This window comes from Psammomys obesus, unplaced genomic scaffold, assembly GCF_907164565.1.
Source record: "Psammomys obesus unplaced genomic scaffold, mPsaObe1.curated_primary_1811, whole genome shotgun sequence".
NCBI classification, from domain to species: Eukaryota; Metazoa; Chordata; class Mammalia; order Rodentia; family Muridae; genus Psammomys; species Psammomys obesus.
In genome coordinates this window covers 8,166,701-8,184,135 of record NW_026586589.1, presented here as the reverse complement: position 1 = coordinate 8,184,135, position 17,435 = coordinate 8,166,701, and the positions used below count along the sequence as shown (strand labels likewise).

Sequence of the window (17,435 nt, the reverse complement as noted above, 5' to 3'; positions counted from 1 at the left end):
TCTCATGGACAAAGTCAGGTCCACATCAGTCTTTAAAATAAAGTTCTTTAATAGTCTCCATTTAATTGGTTTATTTGCTGTTAATAAACTGGCAACACAGGAGGAGCTAAGGGTGAGCTCCCGGCCAGGCTCCTGTGTCTGGGCTCAGGCAGGCACAGGCGCTCCATGCCCCAAGGGATGGAGAGAAAAGACCCCACTTCTGGGGACCCTTCAGGATGAACACAGTGGCCAGTGAGCAAAGAACCAGAGGAGCTAAAGGAAGACAAGGGAGGTCAGGAGGGAGGAGAGATGGGCAGACCTGGGGGAAGGCAGCGTTCTCCAGTACCCACCCCTGGCCAGGACTCGGGAGCCTCTCTGCCTGGGCCCCGAGGCCAGGGAAGCTTGGCTCACAGGAGTCTGCATCTTCTTCTCCATTGTGGGACTGATGGGAGACGCTCACACAGAGACAGCGTCCCATGTTCCCTTTCTCTGGCAGGCCAGGGCTCCAGGGTCTCGAGGGAAGGGTGGGCATGGTGCCATTGTCCTTACTCTGGGGACAGTGAGGAAACAGGCTCCCCAGTGACCCGGGTCCTCAGACCCAGGAGACAAGAGCTTCTAGGATATTCCTTCCACTGAGCCTGTACCTGAAGACCTGGGGTAGACAGAGCAGTGGGGAGGCAAGAGAGGGACAGGGACGGGCAGAGTGCGTGGCATGTGCACTCGCGCTCACCCACACCTGTCCTGGCCCAGCAGCTTCTCCAAGCCTGGCTCAAGGTTACTCCTCAGTGAAGTCTCTGTCTATGTCCATGTAGGGCTCCTCAATGTAGCTGACCAGGGCAGAAGGCGACTGGCGGTCTGGGTTCAACAAGATGGACACTGTCTCCTTCCAGTATGAAAAGCTGATGCAGGAGCTCTGAGTGAAGAGAGGGGGAGGGGGTTGGGGGTGTGCGGAGGACTTGGACCAAGCCTGGTGTCACACAGGGACTTGGCAGGGGAACCGTGAGCAGCCTGCCCACACTCCGTAACCTGACTGGCTCTGTCACTATGGGCTGGGGCACTCACATTCTCCAGGCAGGTGCTGTCCTTGTCCTTGTGCAGGTAATGCTGCTGCCAAAAGCGTAGCAGGTTGTGGAAGTTGTTGAGCAGGAATCCGGGGTACTTTTTGCTGTGCTCCATGCGCTGCAGCAGCCGCAGGTACAGCGGCAGCCGCTCTTTCCGCCGGGCCAGCATCAGGATCACCAGGCTGGTGTTGAGGCAGCTGACGTTCTCCTGCAAGGTCAAAGGCAGCTGGACTAGGTGCAAGTCAGCAGCCTCAGGATGCCAGTGAGCCCGGACAGCCATTGGGCACAGAGAAGGGTATTCTAGGCCAGCCCAGAGGCCCGGCACAATCCATGGGCACTTTCCTGTTGCGCCTGCCACCAGTCACACTGACTGTAACCCTGATCCTCGTCTACATCTCGGGTCAGATGTGACTTCTTCCAGAAGCCTCACACCCTGCTGGGGCTGGGTGCATAAGCTGGGTGCAGTCAGTTCACTGGAGAATTGCACTGCTGCACGAGGACATGAACTTCAGAAGCAAGAGTCTCAGTTTACCTCGTTCACCAAGCGTCCCTGGCCCCATGGCTTGCAATGAAAGACCCCACTGCTCAGAGGTACTAGTGTGAATCTCATCTTAGCAAAGTGCCTGTGAGGCTGAAGGAGGAAGGCCGCTCGTCAGGAAAGGAGTTGGGACAGTCTAGTTCCGCAGCCCAGTGCAGACGGAAGGTAGGGGACAAGGGACACAGGAGGACATTGGCCTGCAGTCAAAAAAATGCAGTGCCAGTCCCACCTCTGCCCCAACTGACCCTACGACCTCAGGAGACTTGACATCTGGTCTTAGCATCCCTGTAAACTGGGGCACTGAGCAACACCCTACGAAGAGCAATTCTTTCTAGAGAGAAGGGGAGAAATACAGCCATGCTGGGCTCCAGGAGGAGAGAAATGGTTTCCAGTCTACCCTCCCTGACTGCTCACTGCCGGGACATCTCACCTGGGTTAGTGTCTGCACATGGATGATATTGATGAGGCGGAAGAGGAAGGACATCTGCGTGGGCACCTGGGAAATGTAGGCGAGCAGGCGGCACTCGGACAGGACCTCAGCCACTGCGGAGGGAGACGGCGCTGCAGCAGGTGCGCAGTGGCAGGTCGCTCAAGCCACTGCCTAAGTCCGCTTTGCTCCTGACTCTGCAGCTGCTGCTCTCTCACCGCCAAAACAACTATGTTAGGGGCTGCAGAGAGGCTCAGCAGGGACTACTTGCTGCTCTTCACAGGACCTGCCAGGGCGGCTCACACCCATCTCAACGCCAGCTCCGGCTTCCCCTACCCCTGCATTTACACGCACATACCCACACACAGACACACAGTTCACATTTATAGACAAGCACAGCAAGCCAATGTTTTAAAAGCTGCAACAACCGGTCAGTCTCTAACTGGTCATCAGGCTAGAGCAAACTCGGAGATTTCACTCAGAAAGCGGCCCCTCCTGCCGCTCCTGCCCAGCTTGGCAGCAGCTCCCACTCCGACACACGCTCCTTCTCAGACAGCAAGCCCAGGGAGACGGACCACTGGGCGAAGGGCTGCTGCCCAAACATGAGGGATAGGACTTGGATCACCAGAACCCAGGCGAAAACCCGGAGCAGGGCTCACAGACAGGCAGATCCCTGAGGCTCACTGGCTGGCCAGCCTAGCCGAATCCATGAGCTCCAGGTTCAGTGGGAAGGAAACTGTTCAAAAATTAAAGGTGGAAAAAGAGACCCTGATATCAACCTCTGGACTCCACATGTGTACAAATCCACACATATATAAACCACACACAAACAGACAAAAAGTCAAATGCAAACCACTTTCCAGAGCTCCTAACAAGACTGGTTTGCCATAGCTCTCACACAGGTCTGTGTCCACTGCTGTAGTCAGGGTGCAAAGGACCCTGAGCAAATGACCTCCCCGACTATTGGAAAAGCACTCAATAACTAATTACACTAAAGTGTATGTGACCAACCTCCTAAAATAGACCCTTCAGAGAGACAGGAGGCAGATGGCCTAGTTATCCATGCTTTTTGCTACCAATTACAGTGACGAGAAATAGTGTCCTTTTTAGAAGTGTTCATACATTTGTGAGAATCTGCTTGGTACCACAGACCTCTAGGGAAACAAAGCACGTATGTACACGTAATTCTTGGTGAGGTCTGACACACCCACCACAGCTGCACACTACAGTCCTGCGCAGGAAAGGAGAATGAAGGGACAATGCTCCCTCTAAGTGCTCAGCCCAGAGGGTGGCTTTTCCCTTACCAAGATGTTCCACGTGTTCATTAAATGAAGCGGATCAGGGGAGAAGCTGACAGCTGGGCAAGGGGGCCGAGACCACCCTCTTGACCCAAGGCACACAGATATGAGCACAAGCAATTCGGCAACTCCTGGCTGGAGACCAGAGGTCTGGCAGTCGTTTGGCACCCTGGCCTCCTCACCTTTCATGTCAACCTGGTTCTCAAATCGGTCCAGTGACAGGGTGACACAGCGCACCAGCATGTTGGAGTCCACCAGTGAGCTGTTGATCTGTTTCAGGAACACCTGGAACTGGAGCAGAGATGTGCTCACTGGCAGAGCTGCTGGCCGGGGCCAGGAGGGGCAGCTGCAGCCAGGCAGCAGACAGGACAGAGTGCCTGCTCGCCCTGCTGGGCTGTATGATCTGTAACAGCCAAATTCTCGTCCCAACAGTCTGGCTCGAAGCCAGACAGAATAGGTATAGTGAATGTTTGCTGAAAACTGCTCTCCGGATTCCAGACTCTTCCAAATGTGTGACCACACCTGAAGACAGGCAGGCCAAGGCCCACAGAAAACTGACACCACAGCAAACAACACGAGGCCCCAGGCAAGCCTTACCTTTGCATCAGTGTTGATGTATTTGTTGAATCTCTTGAACGCGTCGACATTGAACTTCATCAGCTCTCCCAGAAGGTCAAAGTAGCTCTGGAGCACATCCCTTGACTTGCACTCGCTGTCCACGATGCAGTATAAGATGTGCTGGTGTGAGCAGGGGATGGGGTGAGGGTGTGTATGGGTCTACCACTCAGCCTGGCTGGAGCTCAGACCACCCACTTGCTTCGAGCAAGCAACCAGGTGGATAGAACCTGCACCTTTGTCTCTGTTCTTCTGGGAGGACACTGGTGGCTCCAGAGAAAGAGCAAGGTGACTGACCTCAGCAGGGCACTGGGTGGGCAGGCCTGCTAGAATGGGTGGGCATGCAGTGCTCTTTTCCCCAAGGCCAAGCCTCCAACTCGCTTCACAGCCACTTACATAGTCACAGTTCGCTGTCTCCAGATCTAGCGAGGGCTGCTGCCTAAGCACTAGGTCTCTTAGGGAAATGAAGGACAGAGTTCAGGGACAGAGGTGCACTCTGACCCATGGGCTGTCTTTGCGCTTATCAATGAAACTCTTTAAAACATACACAAATCAGTAAGACTTTCAAAGGCCTTGCTGGGTAACTTGGTATTCTACATTCCTGCACCACAACCTGAGCCTCTCAGTCATCCTTCAGTACCTACGGAGTCCACAGCTGGCACCCAGGGCCAACACTGGAGCAATGTGCACTAGGAACCACACCTGGCCTGCTCCTGACCGTCTGCTTAGTGCTCAGGACGAGAAGTCAGTTGGAGGGGCCGGGGAGGATGACCACCTGATACCCCAGTTCCTCCACCATATACCTCCAGAAGGCCTCGCTTCAGCAGGAACATCTGGTCTGCATAGGAGGTTGTCCCTCGGAGGAAGCTTTCCACAGCCCGGGCTTGCCAAAACCTGCGACCAAAAAGTTGACTCCTTGCCCAGGTAGCTCTGGCTGCTGTCCCCTGGTACAGGCTCAATTCTCCCAGGGGTGGAGTTGCTACAGCCAAGTATCTAATATTTGCTCAACATTTTCCTGTCCCGGGCCCCAGCCCTAGATCTTGAGTGTAGAGCAGTGAGCAAGAAAATCACTATTCTCATATCCTCTCAGCTCAGGAGAGAACAGTCTCTTGTGTGGCTGCACCAGAAAGAACGGGTTTGTATGGACTCGAAGAGTGACCTCTGGAAAGGTCCCTGTGAAAACACTCTAGGATTCCCACTCAGAAGACTGGAAGGCCATGGACTGGGGAGGCAGGGCTGTGTGGCCAGCAGCAGGGCATGAGTGGAGAAGCCCCTGAGCTCACGCATATCGAGCTGGTCTAGAGAAGCGACAGCCCCTGAGCGGCCCAGAGGCTTAGCTGGGCTGACAGGGACACCATAGGGACAGAGCCTTGCACCCAGGCCTGCTGGAATGCTTCTGTCCAAGATGGCTGGGGACCCTGCAGTCTCCTTCTCAGTGCCTCGCTACCTAGCAAATGGCTCCTGGGGCAGTCCTGGCTCTATTTCTTCCCATGCTGCACTGAGGCAGGTTTCTTCCTTTTCATGTGTATTTCCCACAACCCCTGGTGATGTCACAGGCAGAGCCTGGATCCATTTGTGCCCCACCTCTATAGTGCCAGCCTGATGAATGTTCAGTCACCCCCTGGCATGCCCTGCTGGTATGACAAGGAAACATACACTCACCAGCTGAGAACCATGCAGCCAGTGGCAGTGAGGCCAGCTCCCCCAACAGTGACCAGTCTTAAACCATCGGGAAGCCCCTCAGAAGGGCACCTGCCGGTAGACTCACCTGAATGAAGACTCTGCTGGCTCCTTCTTCATGACCTGCAGCAGCCGCGTTAGTAAGCCCCTCTTGCCATCACACACCAAACTCCTGAAATCAAAGGGACAGAGACCTGGTGACACATCTGAATGGCTGATGAGTGTTGCGGGGTATCTGATCCCACTGTGAACCCCAAAACCGTGAACTGTAAAACCCTATTTATTGTTTGGCTGATACCTAGCACACACCTTTAATCCAAGAGCTCCCTATATAGCGGATCTAATAAAGTTAGCCCTACATCAAGAGGCGGAGCTAGAAACCAAATGACAGGGATTAAAGAGTAGGAGGGACTTTGAGTTGAGGGATATTTAAGACAGTGTGGAGAAGCAGCAGAGTTTTTAGCTCAAGCTCTGGCTTTGCTTAGGCTTCGGCTCCTCATTTCCCTGGCTTTTTGGACTTTGAACAAGCAAGCCTTTGGCCTTGGGTTTTTTGGCCTTTTCCTCCTGGGCTGTCAGTTGTACTAGTGAGCCTTTTGGTTTTTCTCCATTCAGACCTGAGCTGAGAAGGAAGGTCAGCTGGGTGCTTTCTCTGCCACTCTGAGCTAGCAGGTTTTCACCCAGCAGCATCTGGCTCCTGAGTCCTTATTGGTAAAATAGAACGGTTAGGATTTTCATCATTGTTTGTAACAACAGATAGGGCTACCGAGCTCGGTTCTTGTGCTGGTGTAGATGGAAAAAAAGAACAGGACATGTCTCTGAGACTATAAGCATGCTCTCTTGCTCCACCTTGTGCCAGGACCTCAGAGACTGTGCAGCCAACAGTGCAATAAACAAATGCATGTCTACTGCCTCTTAGGCCAGCTTTCCCTCCTCAGACCTGCTGGCAAGAGGGAGAGGCACATCCAGGGCCAGATGGGGCTCAGAACTGCCAGAAGAAGGGCCATTTACATCTCAAGTGGGTTTAATCCAGGCCACAGCAGATACAACAAAGTCTGTGCCAAAAGGGCAGGGCCCACAGTTCTTTCTTTCTCCTGCCCCCAGGGTCAATTCCAGTTGAGCTGTGGGCTTCCAGGCCTCAGCTTCCTGTCTATGAGGCAAAGGCAGTAAGTAAGAAAATGATTAGGCCTGTCCCGGTGGCAGGTGCCTGGGCCCTTCAACTCTCTCTTCACACAGTAGCTCTACTTCCATCCCCTGTAGACAATGGAGCAGCCCTGTGTCCATCTTATCAGGAAGAAGCTGGGGAGTTATGGCTCTGGTTGCTGGATACGGTCCATACTTCACAAGCTCCAGGGAGCCGGGCATGCCACTGTGTTCTTCCCAAGATGAAGCAGACGCAGGGTGGGGTGAAGGTCTGCTTCGGCTTACCCTGCTCAGCACAGCTGCCACTGGGCAGGAAATGAGGGTATCAGCAAAGGGGCCATTTGCATGGGAAATGGTGCAGGGACAGAGCACGGCTGACCTTTGGCAAGGGGCCACTTGAGATCTCTTTCATCTACATATAGAGAGGAAGATGATGATGGCCCTTCCTTCTGAGGGCTGCTGTGATGTTCCGTTAGGAAATACAGGAGATGTATCTAGCACAAAGTCGGTGGGGCGTGGTAGCTACGCATGAGAAAGGGCAAGTATGCACACCTGTGTGTGTCCTCCTGTGAGCCCTGTAGCCACAGCTGACCCCCACCAGGATCACCTGTCAGTGTTGAGGACAGCTTCCACCTCGGGGATGTTGGCTTTCAGAGAGATGGCACTGAGTTCATTGAGCTCCTGATTGTTGAGCAGCAGGTACTTGTTCCTGAAACAAACAGGTTCAAAGGGTAAAGGGCAGGACTGGGGCCGCTGAGCAGCACTGCAGGAAGCTCTGCCTTTGCACGCGCCTGCGGGAAGGAACAGCTGAAAATCTACTGGCACTTCTTCACTTGCTTGTCACTCACTAACAAGCCCTTCCTTCCCTCGGCACCTCCAGGTCTCCATGTTGCACACTGAACATTCCTATGTGACTTCTCAGAGTCACATAAGCAGAGGCCTGGCCAACTATGACACGATCTCTCCTCTTCCATCCAGCTTGTCATTATGGGTCTGTGCAGCACAGAAGCAGCATCCTCAGCTGTTTCCCACAGGAAGGGAACCCTCGCACAGCTCCTTGAGTGATTTCCAGAATAGGGCTTGGACCCTGTCGCTATTGGAAATGCTTTCCCTAACTCTCACACTTCAGCGTGTGACTCCTAGGGAGTGAATACGACTCAGAGGCCCTTTGCAGCCAGGCCACCTCTGTAGCCACAACAAACTGAGCAGCCCACAGCCATCACACCATCTGGCCACTCTGGTCTTCATGACCACACTGTGACTTTCCTGCAGGGGCTTCTGGCTACAACATTCGCTCATGCTGCCTCTCCATCCCATTTAGGCCTCTGCTCACAAACTCCTTATGCAATCAAGAATCACTGAGTACCGGCCAGCCAGTCAGGAAACCTGCCAACTGCCCTGTCACAGAATGTTCTTTTACTCCAACCAAGTACCATGAATGGAGATAACCTAGAACCCCTGCACAGATGTAGGCCATGGCAGTTCAGTGATCAGGTGGGTTTCATAGTAATGGGAACAGGGACTGTCTCTGACATGAACTGATTGGCCTGTTCTTTGATCACCTCTCCCTGAAAGAAGAATAGTCTTACCAGGCCACAGAGGAAGACAATGCAGCCACTCCTGATGAGACCTGATAGACTAGGATCAGAAGGAAGGAAAAGAAGACCTCCCCTATCAGTGGACTTGGGGAGGGGCATGCATAGAGAAGGGGGAGGAAAGAAGGGGGGGGAGGGGGGAGAGTGCTACAGGGGGGATACAAAATGAATAAAGTGTAATTAATAAAAAAAAAAAAATTATGTTCTTTTGTTCCCAAATGTGCCATTAGTCTTCAGGCATTCTTTTTATTGCTGGCCTTCTCTACCGGTATACTTCCTTTCCCAAATGTCCCCTTTACAACAGCAGAGGCCACAGCACTTCCACTGAGCCAGGTACAAAGAAGTGCTGACTTGAGAGTTTGATGAAAGCTAGGAACAGGGACACACACACACACAAAGACAAAGAAAGTAAGTGTAATTCTGTCACCTACTGATGTCTTCAGCCATAGATGCTGTCACAAGACAGAATCACAAAAGAAGAGACAGAGGCCCCTGGACTACACTGTCCTCAGGCATATGCTATTTATTAGCTTGTACAATATTCCATTTTTTTTAAATCAACACTTAAAAATCAGGTTAACCTCCAGAACTCTGAGAAAACCAAAAGGACAAACTCCCCATTGTTAACAATTCCTCTGCGCCTTCCATGCTTTCATGGAAGCCTTCCTTTCTCACATTCTTTGGGGTCCTGGAAAAACAAAGCAAAAAGCCATGTACCACTGCGTCCACTTCTTTGTACATACATTCGGACACCAAGGTCCTTACCCTAATGCTAAGGCCAGGGATCACCTGTTTCCTCTCCTGCACTCTTTCCTTTATAATGGACAATCATTTTCTGGTACATTCTCCACTAAATGCTTAAACATTAAAAATCAGAGAGTGGAATATCTCAAAAAATGGGGAGAGGAAGTCAGAGGCTCCCTGAGGCTCAGCCGCCTGTCCCTGGAGAAATGTGTTACTCTAAGAGCAATGAGGAGCGGCCACTTTTGTCCTTTCAGGTGGCTGTAAAGGTTCAGGAAAAACCTAGATGGAAGGAAGGACAGTCAGACTCTAAGACTGAGGACACTGGGAGGCTGCCACCAGCCTCTACAGACTCCTGAGTCAAGTCAGAGAGGAGAAGGGAGGAGGGACCGGCCAGGCACACATACTTACTCATGGTGGTCACTGAAACTCTGCAGAAGTCTCAGAAACTGGATCTTCAAGGTGATGTCCTGGAACACACAGTAGAGCTACATCAGCCGTGGCACTTCTAAAGTAAATAAGGCTGGGCTATGTGACATCCCTGTCTTGCTACACTGCTTCTTTTGAGACCCTGTCCTCAAGCACATGGGGGTTTTCCTTTAGTTGAAAAGTCAGACCTTCAAAGCTGACCAGTGTCAAGGTAAACTAATGTAGATCTTTTCTGCTAACAACATCTTAGCATATCAGATTTTTTTTTTTTTTTTTTTTTTTTTTTTTTAAATCACAAGTTCCTGTACATGTGAGGCTAGTTTTGAAGCTAAAAAAAGAAACATAGGACTCGGAAAGGTTTGGTCCAAAGAGCCAGGCAGAGGTGTGCAGAAGCTGAGGGAGTGACTGAGGTGAGAGGCCTCGTCACAACACAGCTATGGCTCCTGCACCCTGCAGGAAGCATTAGAGCCAGTCTGTAAGCCAGAGAGCTGGACAAGAAGCTGGGCCTGCCTAGGGCTGACTGGTGGAACCCTGCAGAGAAAGAAGAAATCTGAACCAAGTGGCAGGCCAAGAAATTAAGTATAGAAACTGGCTCCTACAGCATGAGCAAGTGTCCAGGGCAAGGCCGCACAGGTTCCAGGATGGCCGCCTCCCAAACATCACGAAATGAGGGCCATGCCACCCGAGGAGGGAACGACCCAAACACAAGCGCTGGCAGCACAGGAGCGTCTCCAAGGGCCAGAAGAAAGGTGACAAGCCACCAAAGAGAAAATACAAAGGAAAACCAGAAGATGCAGTGTGTTTACACACTGAACAAAGACCAAGGGTCCCCTGATAGATGTTATCTAGAAATATAAACTACACTCATTTTAAATTGCTAATTCAAACGGACAGATTGAAAAGCAGTCTGATAAGGCTAAAGGTAATGACAAAGTAGGAGGCAGGACACTAGGAAAGTCCCAGAAGGCAGGTTCAAGAAGCCAGGGCACCAGGTCCTGGTAGCACTTCAGGTCTTTCATGCCAGTGGTGTGGGAAGGCACTGCTCTGAGGCCCACAGGCACATGACCCTCCCAGTCCAAGAAAACAGGCTCAGAGATTCTGTGACTCAGTCAAGTTCTCCTGAAAAGGAGGTGGCACAAAACACCTCAGATTCTCAGTTCGATACCATACTAGGTCCTCTGAGATACAGGGGGAGGTGAGTTCTCAGCCTAAAATCTGCTCTCTTCTCCAAGAATGAGATCCTCAGGGTCAGCAGAAACTCTTAGAAAGACTAACTCTAGGCAGCTCCCACCCAGTGTGCTCCAGGCTCTTGCTTACCGGGCTACAGTCACAGTTCTGGTTGTGACCATGCAGCACAAGGGCAGATGCTGAATGCTTCCTCCAAATCAGTTTGTCAAACAAATTATTGAGTCCTGGGATCAACTTGAACTCGGCAATCATCCTGTGGACCTGTGGAGGGTGGGAAGGGAGAAATACTGAGACCAGTGTGTACACAAGATCAGCACGGCCTCTCCTCAATACAGCCATCTTTAGGATGAAGAAAGCAATTGCCTAAAGGGAGTGCTGCCATTTAAAAGACCGGCTCCACAGGTCCTCTACCCTGACTACACAGCAAAACATCCTTATAACATTGTGTGTGCGTGCACATGCTTGTATACACACACACACACACACACACACACACACACACACACACACACTCACGCTTGCACGCAAACTTTTGTGCTGGTACTCTCAGAAGCTAGAAAAGGGAATCAAATCTTCTGGAGATGCTGTTCTAGGCTGGCCTACAACTCACTATGAGGAGTGAGCCATCTGACTTGGCTTAGATGTTTTTAAGAGCTGGAGAGATGACCCAGTTAAAAGCAGGGGTTAAAAGCACTGGCTGCTCCTCCAGAGGACCTGGGTTTGATTGCCTATACCTACACAGCTATTTACAACCTTCTGTAACTTCAGTCCCAGGGATCATCACCCTCTTCTGGCATTTGAGGGCACAACAAACACAATGTATAGATACACAGTAAGGTAACACCCCCCCCCCACACACACACAAATACACACAGATGAGGGAGGGAGGGAGGAAGGGAGGGAGGGAGGGAGGGAGGGAGGGAGGGAGGGAGGGAGGGAAGGAAGGAAGGAAGGAAGGAAGGAAGGAAGGAAGGAAGGAAGGAAGGAAGGAAGGAAGGAAGGGTGGTTTCCTTTGCTGGGCTAGAGGGAGTGCTGCCGAGCGAAGGCCGGTGGAGGAATGCCTGGCACCCCCCAGGTTATGTGGCACGTGCCCTCTTCTCTCCCAGCCTGAGGCTGGGGAAGACCCACCTGGTTCCGCTGACGCCCCATGAGCAGCACACAGAGGACATACAGCACTTCCAGTTTGTACATGATCTCATGCATAATCTTCATTGACTGGGGCAGCTGGGTCCGCGCTGAGGTCTGCGGCAGCCCATTCTCCTCGGAGGCACCTAGGGGAGGGAACACAGTGGAGGCTGGCATAGCCCCCATGTGATGGGTGAGGAAACCTGCTCTACCCACAAGCCTGCTGTGAAGAGACTGAATCCGACTCAAGCCAGGACACCTCCTCACACCCTCAGGGGCAAAACCAGTTTAGAAACCTAGGGAAAGGCCTCTGCAGCTCCATACTTTCCAATGTCAAGTAAAGCACTCTAACTCAGCCAACACAGTCACCTCCCGCTCGCACTGCTTGTCACCAATCAGACAGATGTCTGACAGCAAATTGTGGAGCCCACTCTTCAGGACTCCAGGGGCCGAGTGTCTGGTGCGGCTACACACTGCTCACAGCATGAAGGCCCCTTTCACAACATCCCTCCCTTCAGGTGATCCCTCCCATTCACTTTATCATTCACTGGACACGAGCCAGTGTAATTTGCCCAGCATGTGTGAGACCCTGTGTTTGGGGCCCAGTATTGACTAAAAGAGTAATTAATTAAATGGGGAAAAAAAAAGAAAGAAAGAAGAACCCGTGGCTGGAAAATGGCTCAGCAGTTAAGAAAGCTACTTATTGCTCTTTTAGGGGGCCTGAATTTGACTCCCAGAGGTCCAGAGCCCTCTTCCGGCTTCCATGGGCATCCACTTACACTCACACAGACATCAACATGCACATGAATTAAAAAACAAAACATATCAAGAACACCTATAGATGAATTTAAAAACTCATTTCAAAATACAGACATTTCTCCAAACAGACATTTCTCCAAACAGGAAAAATGGCCGAACACACATGAAAAGCTGTTCAACAGCTTTGGCCATTAAAAAAAAATACAAATCAAAACTCCAAGGTAACACTTTATACTCAAGTCCCTTATTACATTACTGGTTTGCAACCCCGTCCTGCTCTGTGGGTTGGTCTTTCCAGTTTCTTGGTGATGTTTTTAAGACTTTTAGGGAGTTTAATTTACCTATGACTAATCTGCTTGCCGTGCTTCAGAAGCCACTTCTGTGAAAACACCATAAAGTCTAGTCAGGAACTTTCTCTTCCATTTTTTATGTCCTTTGTGTGCTTCCCAAAGGCACCTGCATCCCTGTCAGAAGCCTAACATTGACATCAGAGACATGAGAACTGTCTCCAGGGTCTCTTAGGGCAACCTGTACAGTAACAGACTACACATAACCCCAAGGAGGCTGCTGGATGCAGCCCACCACCAGGCCCCTACGAGGGAAGGAGCCTGGACCTCTTAACTGACAGCAGAAGGCATTTAAAAAAATATTTATATCTATACTCATAAGATATTAGTCTGTAATTTTCTTTTCTTGTGGTTTTTGTATAAGGTAAAACTCATCTCAAGAAAGAGTTAAGAAGTGTCTGCTTTATGGAACGGCTTATGAAGCATCAGTGTGACTTTTTCTTAAATGTTTGGCAGAAATTGCCAGTGAAACCATGTGGTATAGGGTTCTTATTTTGAGCAGTTTTTGCATTCTTATTCAATCTATTTATTACACAAATTCAAGTTTTTTTATTCCTTCCTTTTATGAGGCAAAGGGGGACTTATTAAGCTGTTAACAGCATTTTGGTGTAGGCCCACCATAAGGAAGACTCTCACTCCTCCACAGAAAGGAGATCACCAACGTCTGCAGGGGGCCCAGAAAACACCTGCCATCAGGCACCTGTAGAAAGTACCTTGACTGTGTTCAGATTCCTCGCTGGCCACTCGCATCAGGGCGTCCAGCACCAGTGCGTTGTCCAGCCACGTGTACCACTCCTCCAGCTCCTGAAGGAAGCTGGCTGTGCCCGTTGACTCTGACACCTTTCTAGTGGCCAGTTTGCAAAGCCGCTCCACGAAGCCAGGGATCCCGAGAAGGGCGGCTGCGAGGAAAGAGAAGAGACTCACAGAACAGCTCCACAACCTGATGGCTCCTCTGTTCCTTCTGTGGCTGTTTTCTTCTGTTGAGACAGTCTCTGAGGCGAGGCTGGCCCTGAACTTGTGGCCCTTGGCTTCCAAGGATCACGTGCTACCACACCCAGCTAGGAAAGGCTCTACTGTGACGGCAGCTAGAGCTGGCCTTTTAAAACAAAATAGCCAGGGCCTGGACAGCTGACTCAGAGGATCTGAGAGTTTGTTCTTTCAGAGGACCTGGGTTCAATTCCCAGAGCCACATAGCAGCCCTCAACTCCAGTTCAAGGGGATATGAGACACCCTCTCTGGCCGCCTTGGGTACCAGGTACCCGCGTGGTGCACCGCCATACATGCAGGCAAAACACTCACATACATAAATTAAAAAAAATAGGTAAGTAGCCAGGAGTGGTGGTTCAAGCTTTTAATCCCAGCACTCTGGAGGAAGAGGCAGGAGAACATCTGTGAGTTTGAGACCAGCCTGGCCTACAAAGCAAGTTCCAGCCCAGTCAGGGCTATTGACTGTCTTGAAAAACAAAAAATAAACAATAAACAAACAAACAAGCCAAAATAAAATAGCAACAACTTCAGAAATAAGTTAATTTTCAGATGCACAGGGACACTGACTCTAAATGAGGATATAAATCAAAATAACTTTATGCTTTTAATGTGTGTATTTGAGTTAAAGGCTCATTTTTGGTAAATTTTTCATTAAGAAGATATCCATTTATATAAACAAAAATATCTGTATTAAAGGGGTGGAGAGAGACAGCTTAGTAAAGTGTGTGACAAACAAACATGAAGATCTGAGCTCCACCCCTAGCACCCATGTAGCAGTCGGCTTGCTAATTGGCAAGCCCCAGGTCTGTCTTAGGGTTTCTATTTCTGGATAAACACCACAACCAAAAGTAACTTGGGAGAAATGGTTTATTTCATCTTAGACTTCCAGGTTAGCAGTCCATGGCAAAGTTGGGAAAGGAATTCAAGAAGGACAGGAGCCTGGAGGCAGGAACTGAAGCGGAGACCATGGAAGAGTGTTGTTCCTGGCTTGCTCAGCATCTTTCTTACACTACCTAGGACACAGGCCCAGCGGTAGCACCACCCACACTGTTCTGGGCCATTGGGCCATTCTCTGTCAACTAGTAATCAAGAAAATGCCCCAATGGACTTGCCTACAGGCAGCATGATAGAGGAATTTTCTCAATTGATGTTCCTTTTCCCATATGACCCCAGCTGAGAGATTTTTGCCTCAAAAATCAAGGTAGGCAGCCACTCACGAACAACAGCTGAGGATGATGCCTGGCACCCCCCACCCCCAACACCTGCATAACGACATTCAATGATGTTCTTTTTGGAGTGGAACAAATATGGAGAACATTAAGTGTCTATCAATGGCAAATTAATCACGTAGGCTAAATCCATATAGAAAATAACAGACTCGAAAAATGATTGACACACATTTTTATACAGTTCCTCAAAAAAGGTAGTTAAGGAGAAAAATATAAATTGTTACACAATATTGGGTTAAGCTCACTTTTTGTTGTTGTTCAAAATGTAAAGAACAGACGCAGGGCTGGGGTACGGTTTGGTATTACTGAGCAGGCTTAGGCTGCATTAGACCCTGTGCTTAATCCTCAGTGCCAGACAGACAAGAATGAAAGCAGAGCCGGGCAGTGGCACACACTTGTAATCTCAGCACTTGGGAAACAGGGGCAGGTGGATCTCTGTGAGTTGGAGGCCAGCCTGGTCTACAAAGCTACACAGAGAAGCCCTGTCTAGAAAAAGCAAGCAAGCAAGCAAACAAACAAACAAAAAACCCCATACACCCTAAGTGATTATAATGGCTACTTATGAGCAAGACAGGATACGAGTACTTCTTCAAACACTGGGTGTGATGGACAGGGAGATGGCTCAGTGGTTAAGAATGTTTGCTGTTCTTCCAGAGGACTCAAGTTCAATTCCCAGCAACTACACTGAAGCCTAAAACTCCAGTTCTAGGGAATCTGATACCCTTTTCTGGCTTTTGGGAGGACCCACACATACATGGCATACAGAACACAATACACATTCAAAAAAAAAATAAAATCTTAAACTTCAGGGGTAGAACTTGGAGAAATGAAGCTAGAACTGAGATGAGTCTTTCTCCCTAGTGCTTGGAGTGCCAGACGGTGCTATTCAAGCTGCTGGGAGAGAATTGCCACCAAAATTCTCACTTGACTGTGGAACCTGTATGCCATACTACTGACCAGCCAGCAAAAGCACCGATGGGTGTACAAGGGCCAAGTTAATGGAGGGGTAGCCATTGCTTTCTACTGGAGTGGAGCCTGCTCCACAGAAGGGACCTTATGTTTGGTACCGTAAGCCTTGTCGAAACCCAGCAGCCTAGTGGGGGAGGCTACTGCTGCTGTTTTTACCAAACGGACATGTGTGCCCATCCAACTGCTGTTGTCAACTTCGGTCAGAGAAGCTCCCTTTCGCAGTATGCACTGGTTAAGTGCAGAAATTCTTACTGGTCAAATGCTGAGAGCAAAAGATGTCCGACTGCTATGCCACAAACTGGCATCACTCTTACACCCTTCAGGGCTTAGAGGAAGGGGTAGAAAGAAGAATATAAGAGTGAGAGGGAGGAGTGAGGAAATAGACTGCTCTTTTATGTATATCACTGCTGCTCTATCCTTGACCTCACAGAAACTCTGTTTACTAGAATAAGAGCTACTCACACTGGTCTGCCAACACCATGCCACGGGGCGGGGAAAGGCCCCATTCTCCTTCAGGACTTATAAGCAGATAACAACAGCAAAAAAAGGAGGGGTTCATTAGCTTCTACCCTACCTGAGTATCTAGAGGCAACTAATCATCACCGAGGAAGAGGCAGTTTCTCGGTGGTATAACCGTTGGCAAGAGACCAAGCTCCTGCAAGTAAACCCTCTTCCAGGATGCTATAAAAACAAAGCGAAGCAAAGCAAAACACCCTAATAAAATGCAATGTCTCTCTCTCTCTCTCTCTCTCTCTCTCTCAGGCATCCATGCACGTTTGTTTGTACACATGCATGCAAGCAGACATGCACGCATGTTTATCTGCCAGGTGCAGTAGTGCATGCCCTAGCTACTTAGCTACTCAGGAGAATGAGGCAGAAAAGATCAAATGGGCGCAGGAGTGTGAGGCCAACCTGGGCAGCAGAGCACACCTATCTCAAAATAAAAAGTCATCTCGTAGAATACTGAAATATATGAACTTTGTCTCAAAATAATCCAAAAGTATTAGGGGTGTAACCCAGTTGAGAGCAAATGTTAAGCATGCATGAAGCTCTAGATTCAACCCCGTCACTAATACCCCAGCTTTTCACCTCAAAAAACAAAACTGAGGTAAAGTAGGGCTTTAATGGGCAGAGACACACAGTACAAGCTGGCCTGTGCTGGGAGTCACCGAAACTGGGTGCTAAGGAAGCAGGGATTACAGGCGTGTCTATGTTCCTGTAACGGAAGGTTTTAAAGGAAAATTCAAAAGAATACACTAAAGAAAATCACTTTTTAAAGTGTGTGTGTGTGTGTGTGTGTGTGTGTGTGTGTGTGTGTGTGTGTGTGT

At 49.9% G+C, this 17,435-nt stretch overlaps 1 protein-coding gene and 1 non-coding gene across 3 annotated transcripts in view; both read right to left on the bottom strand.

The window, feature by feature from the left end:
- Nucleotides 1–31: 31 nt before the first annotated feature.
- The window catches only part of Trpc4ap (transient receptor potential cation channel subfamily C member 4 associated protein), a 58,016-nt gene continuing 40,612 nt past the window's right edge, over nucleotides 32–17,435 (bottom strand). The window contains exons 8-19 of one of the 2 annotated variants that reach the window (XM_055602349.1): nucleotides 13,636–13,821; nucleotides 11,820–11,986; nucleotides 10,821–10,952; nucleotides 9,486–9,544; nucleotides 7,346–7,447; nucleotides 5,687–5,770; nucleotides 4,722–4,812; nucleotides 3,901–4,041; nucleotides 3,486–3,594; nucleotides 2,009–2,121; nucleotides 1,042–1,248; nucleotides 32–892 (exon numbers count right to left, since the gene is read on the bottom strand). In XM_055602349.1, coding sequence (XP_055458324.1) covers nucleotides 755–892; nucleotides 1,042–1,248; nucleotides 2,009–2,121; nucleotides 3,486–3,594; nucleotides 3,901–4,041; nucleotides 4,722–4,812; nucleotides 5,687–5,770; nucleotides 7,346–7,447; nucleotides 9,486–9,544; nucleotides 10,821–10,952; nucleotides 11,820–11,986; nucleotides 13,636–13,821 — 1,529 coding nt within the window. In that variant the 3' untranslated portion in view covers nucleotides 32–754. The remainder of the gene's footprint in view (nucleotides 893–1,041; nucleotides 1,249–2,008; nucleotides 2,122–3,485; nucleotides 3,595–3,900; nucleotides 4,042–4,721; nucleotides 4,813–5,686; nucleotides 5,771–7,345; nucleotides 7,448–9,485; nucleotides 9,545–10,820; nucleotides 10,953–11,819; nucleotides 11,987–13,635; nucleotides 13,822–17,435) is intronic. The other variant, XM_055602350.1, reaches the window with a different exon arrangement.
- On the bottom strand, nucleotides 13,076–13,206 carry LOC129672816 (small nucleolar RNA SNORA70). The gene has a single exon (XR_008719565.1). It is a non-coding gene; the product is annotated as a small nucleolar RNA SNORA70 (small nucleolar RNA).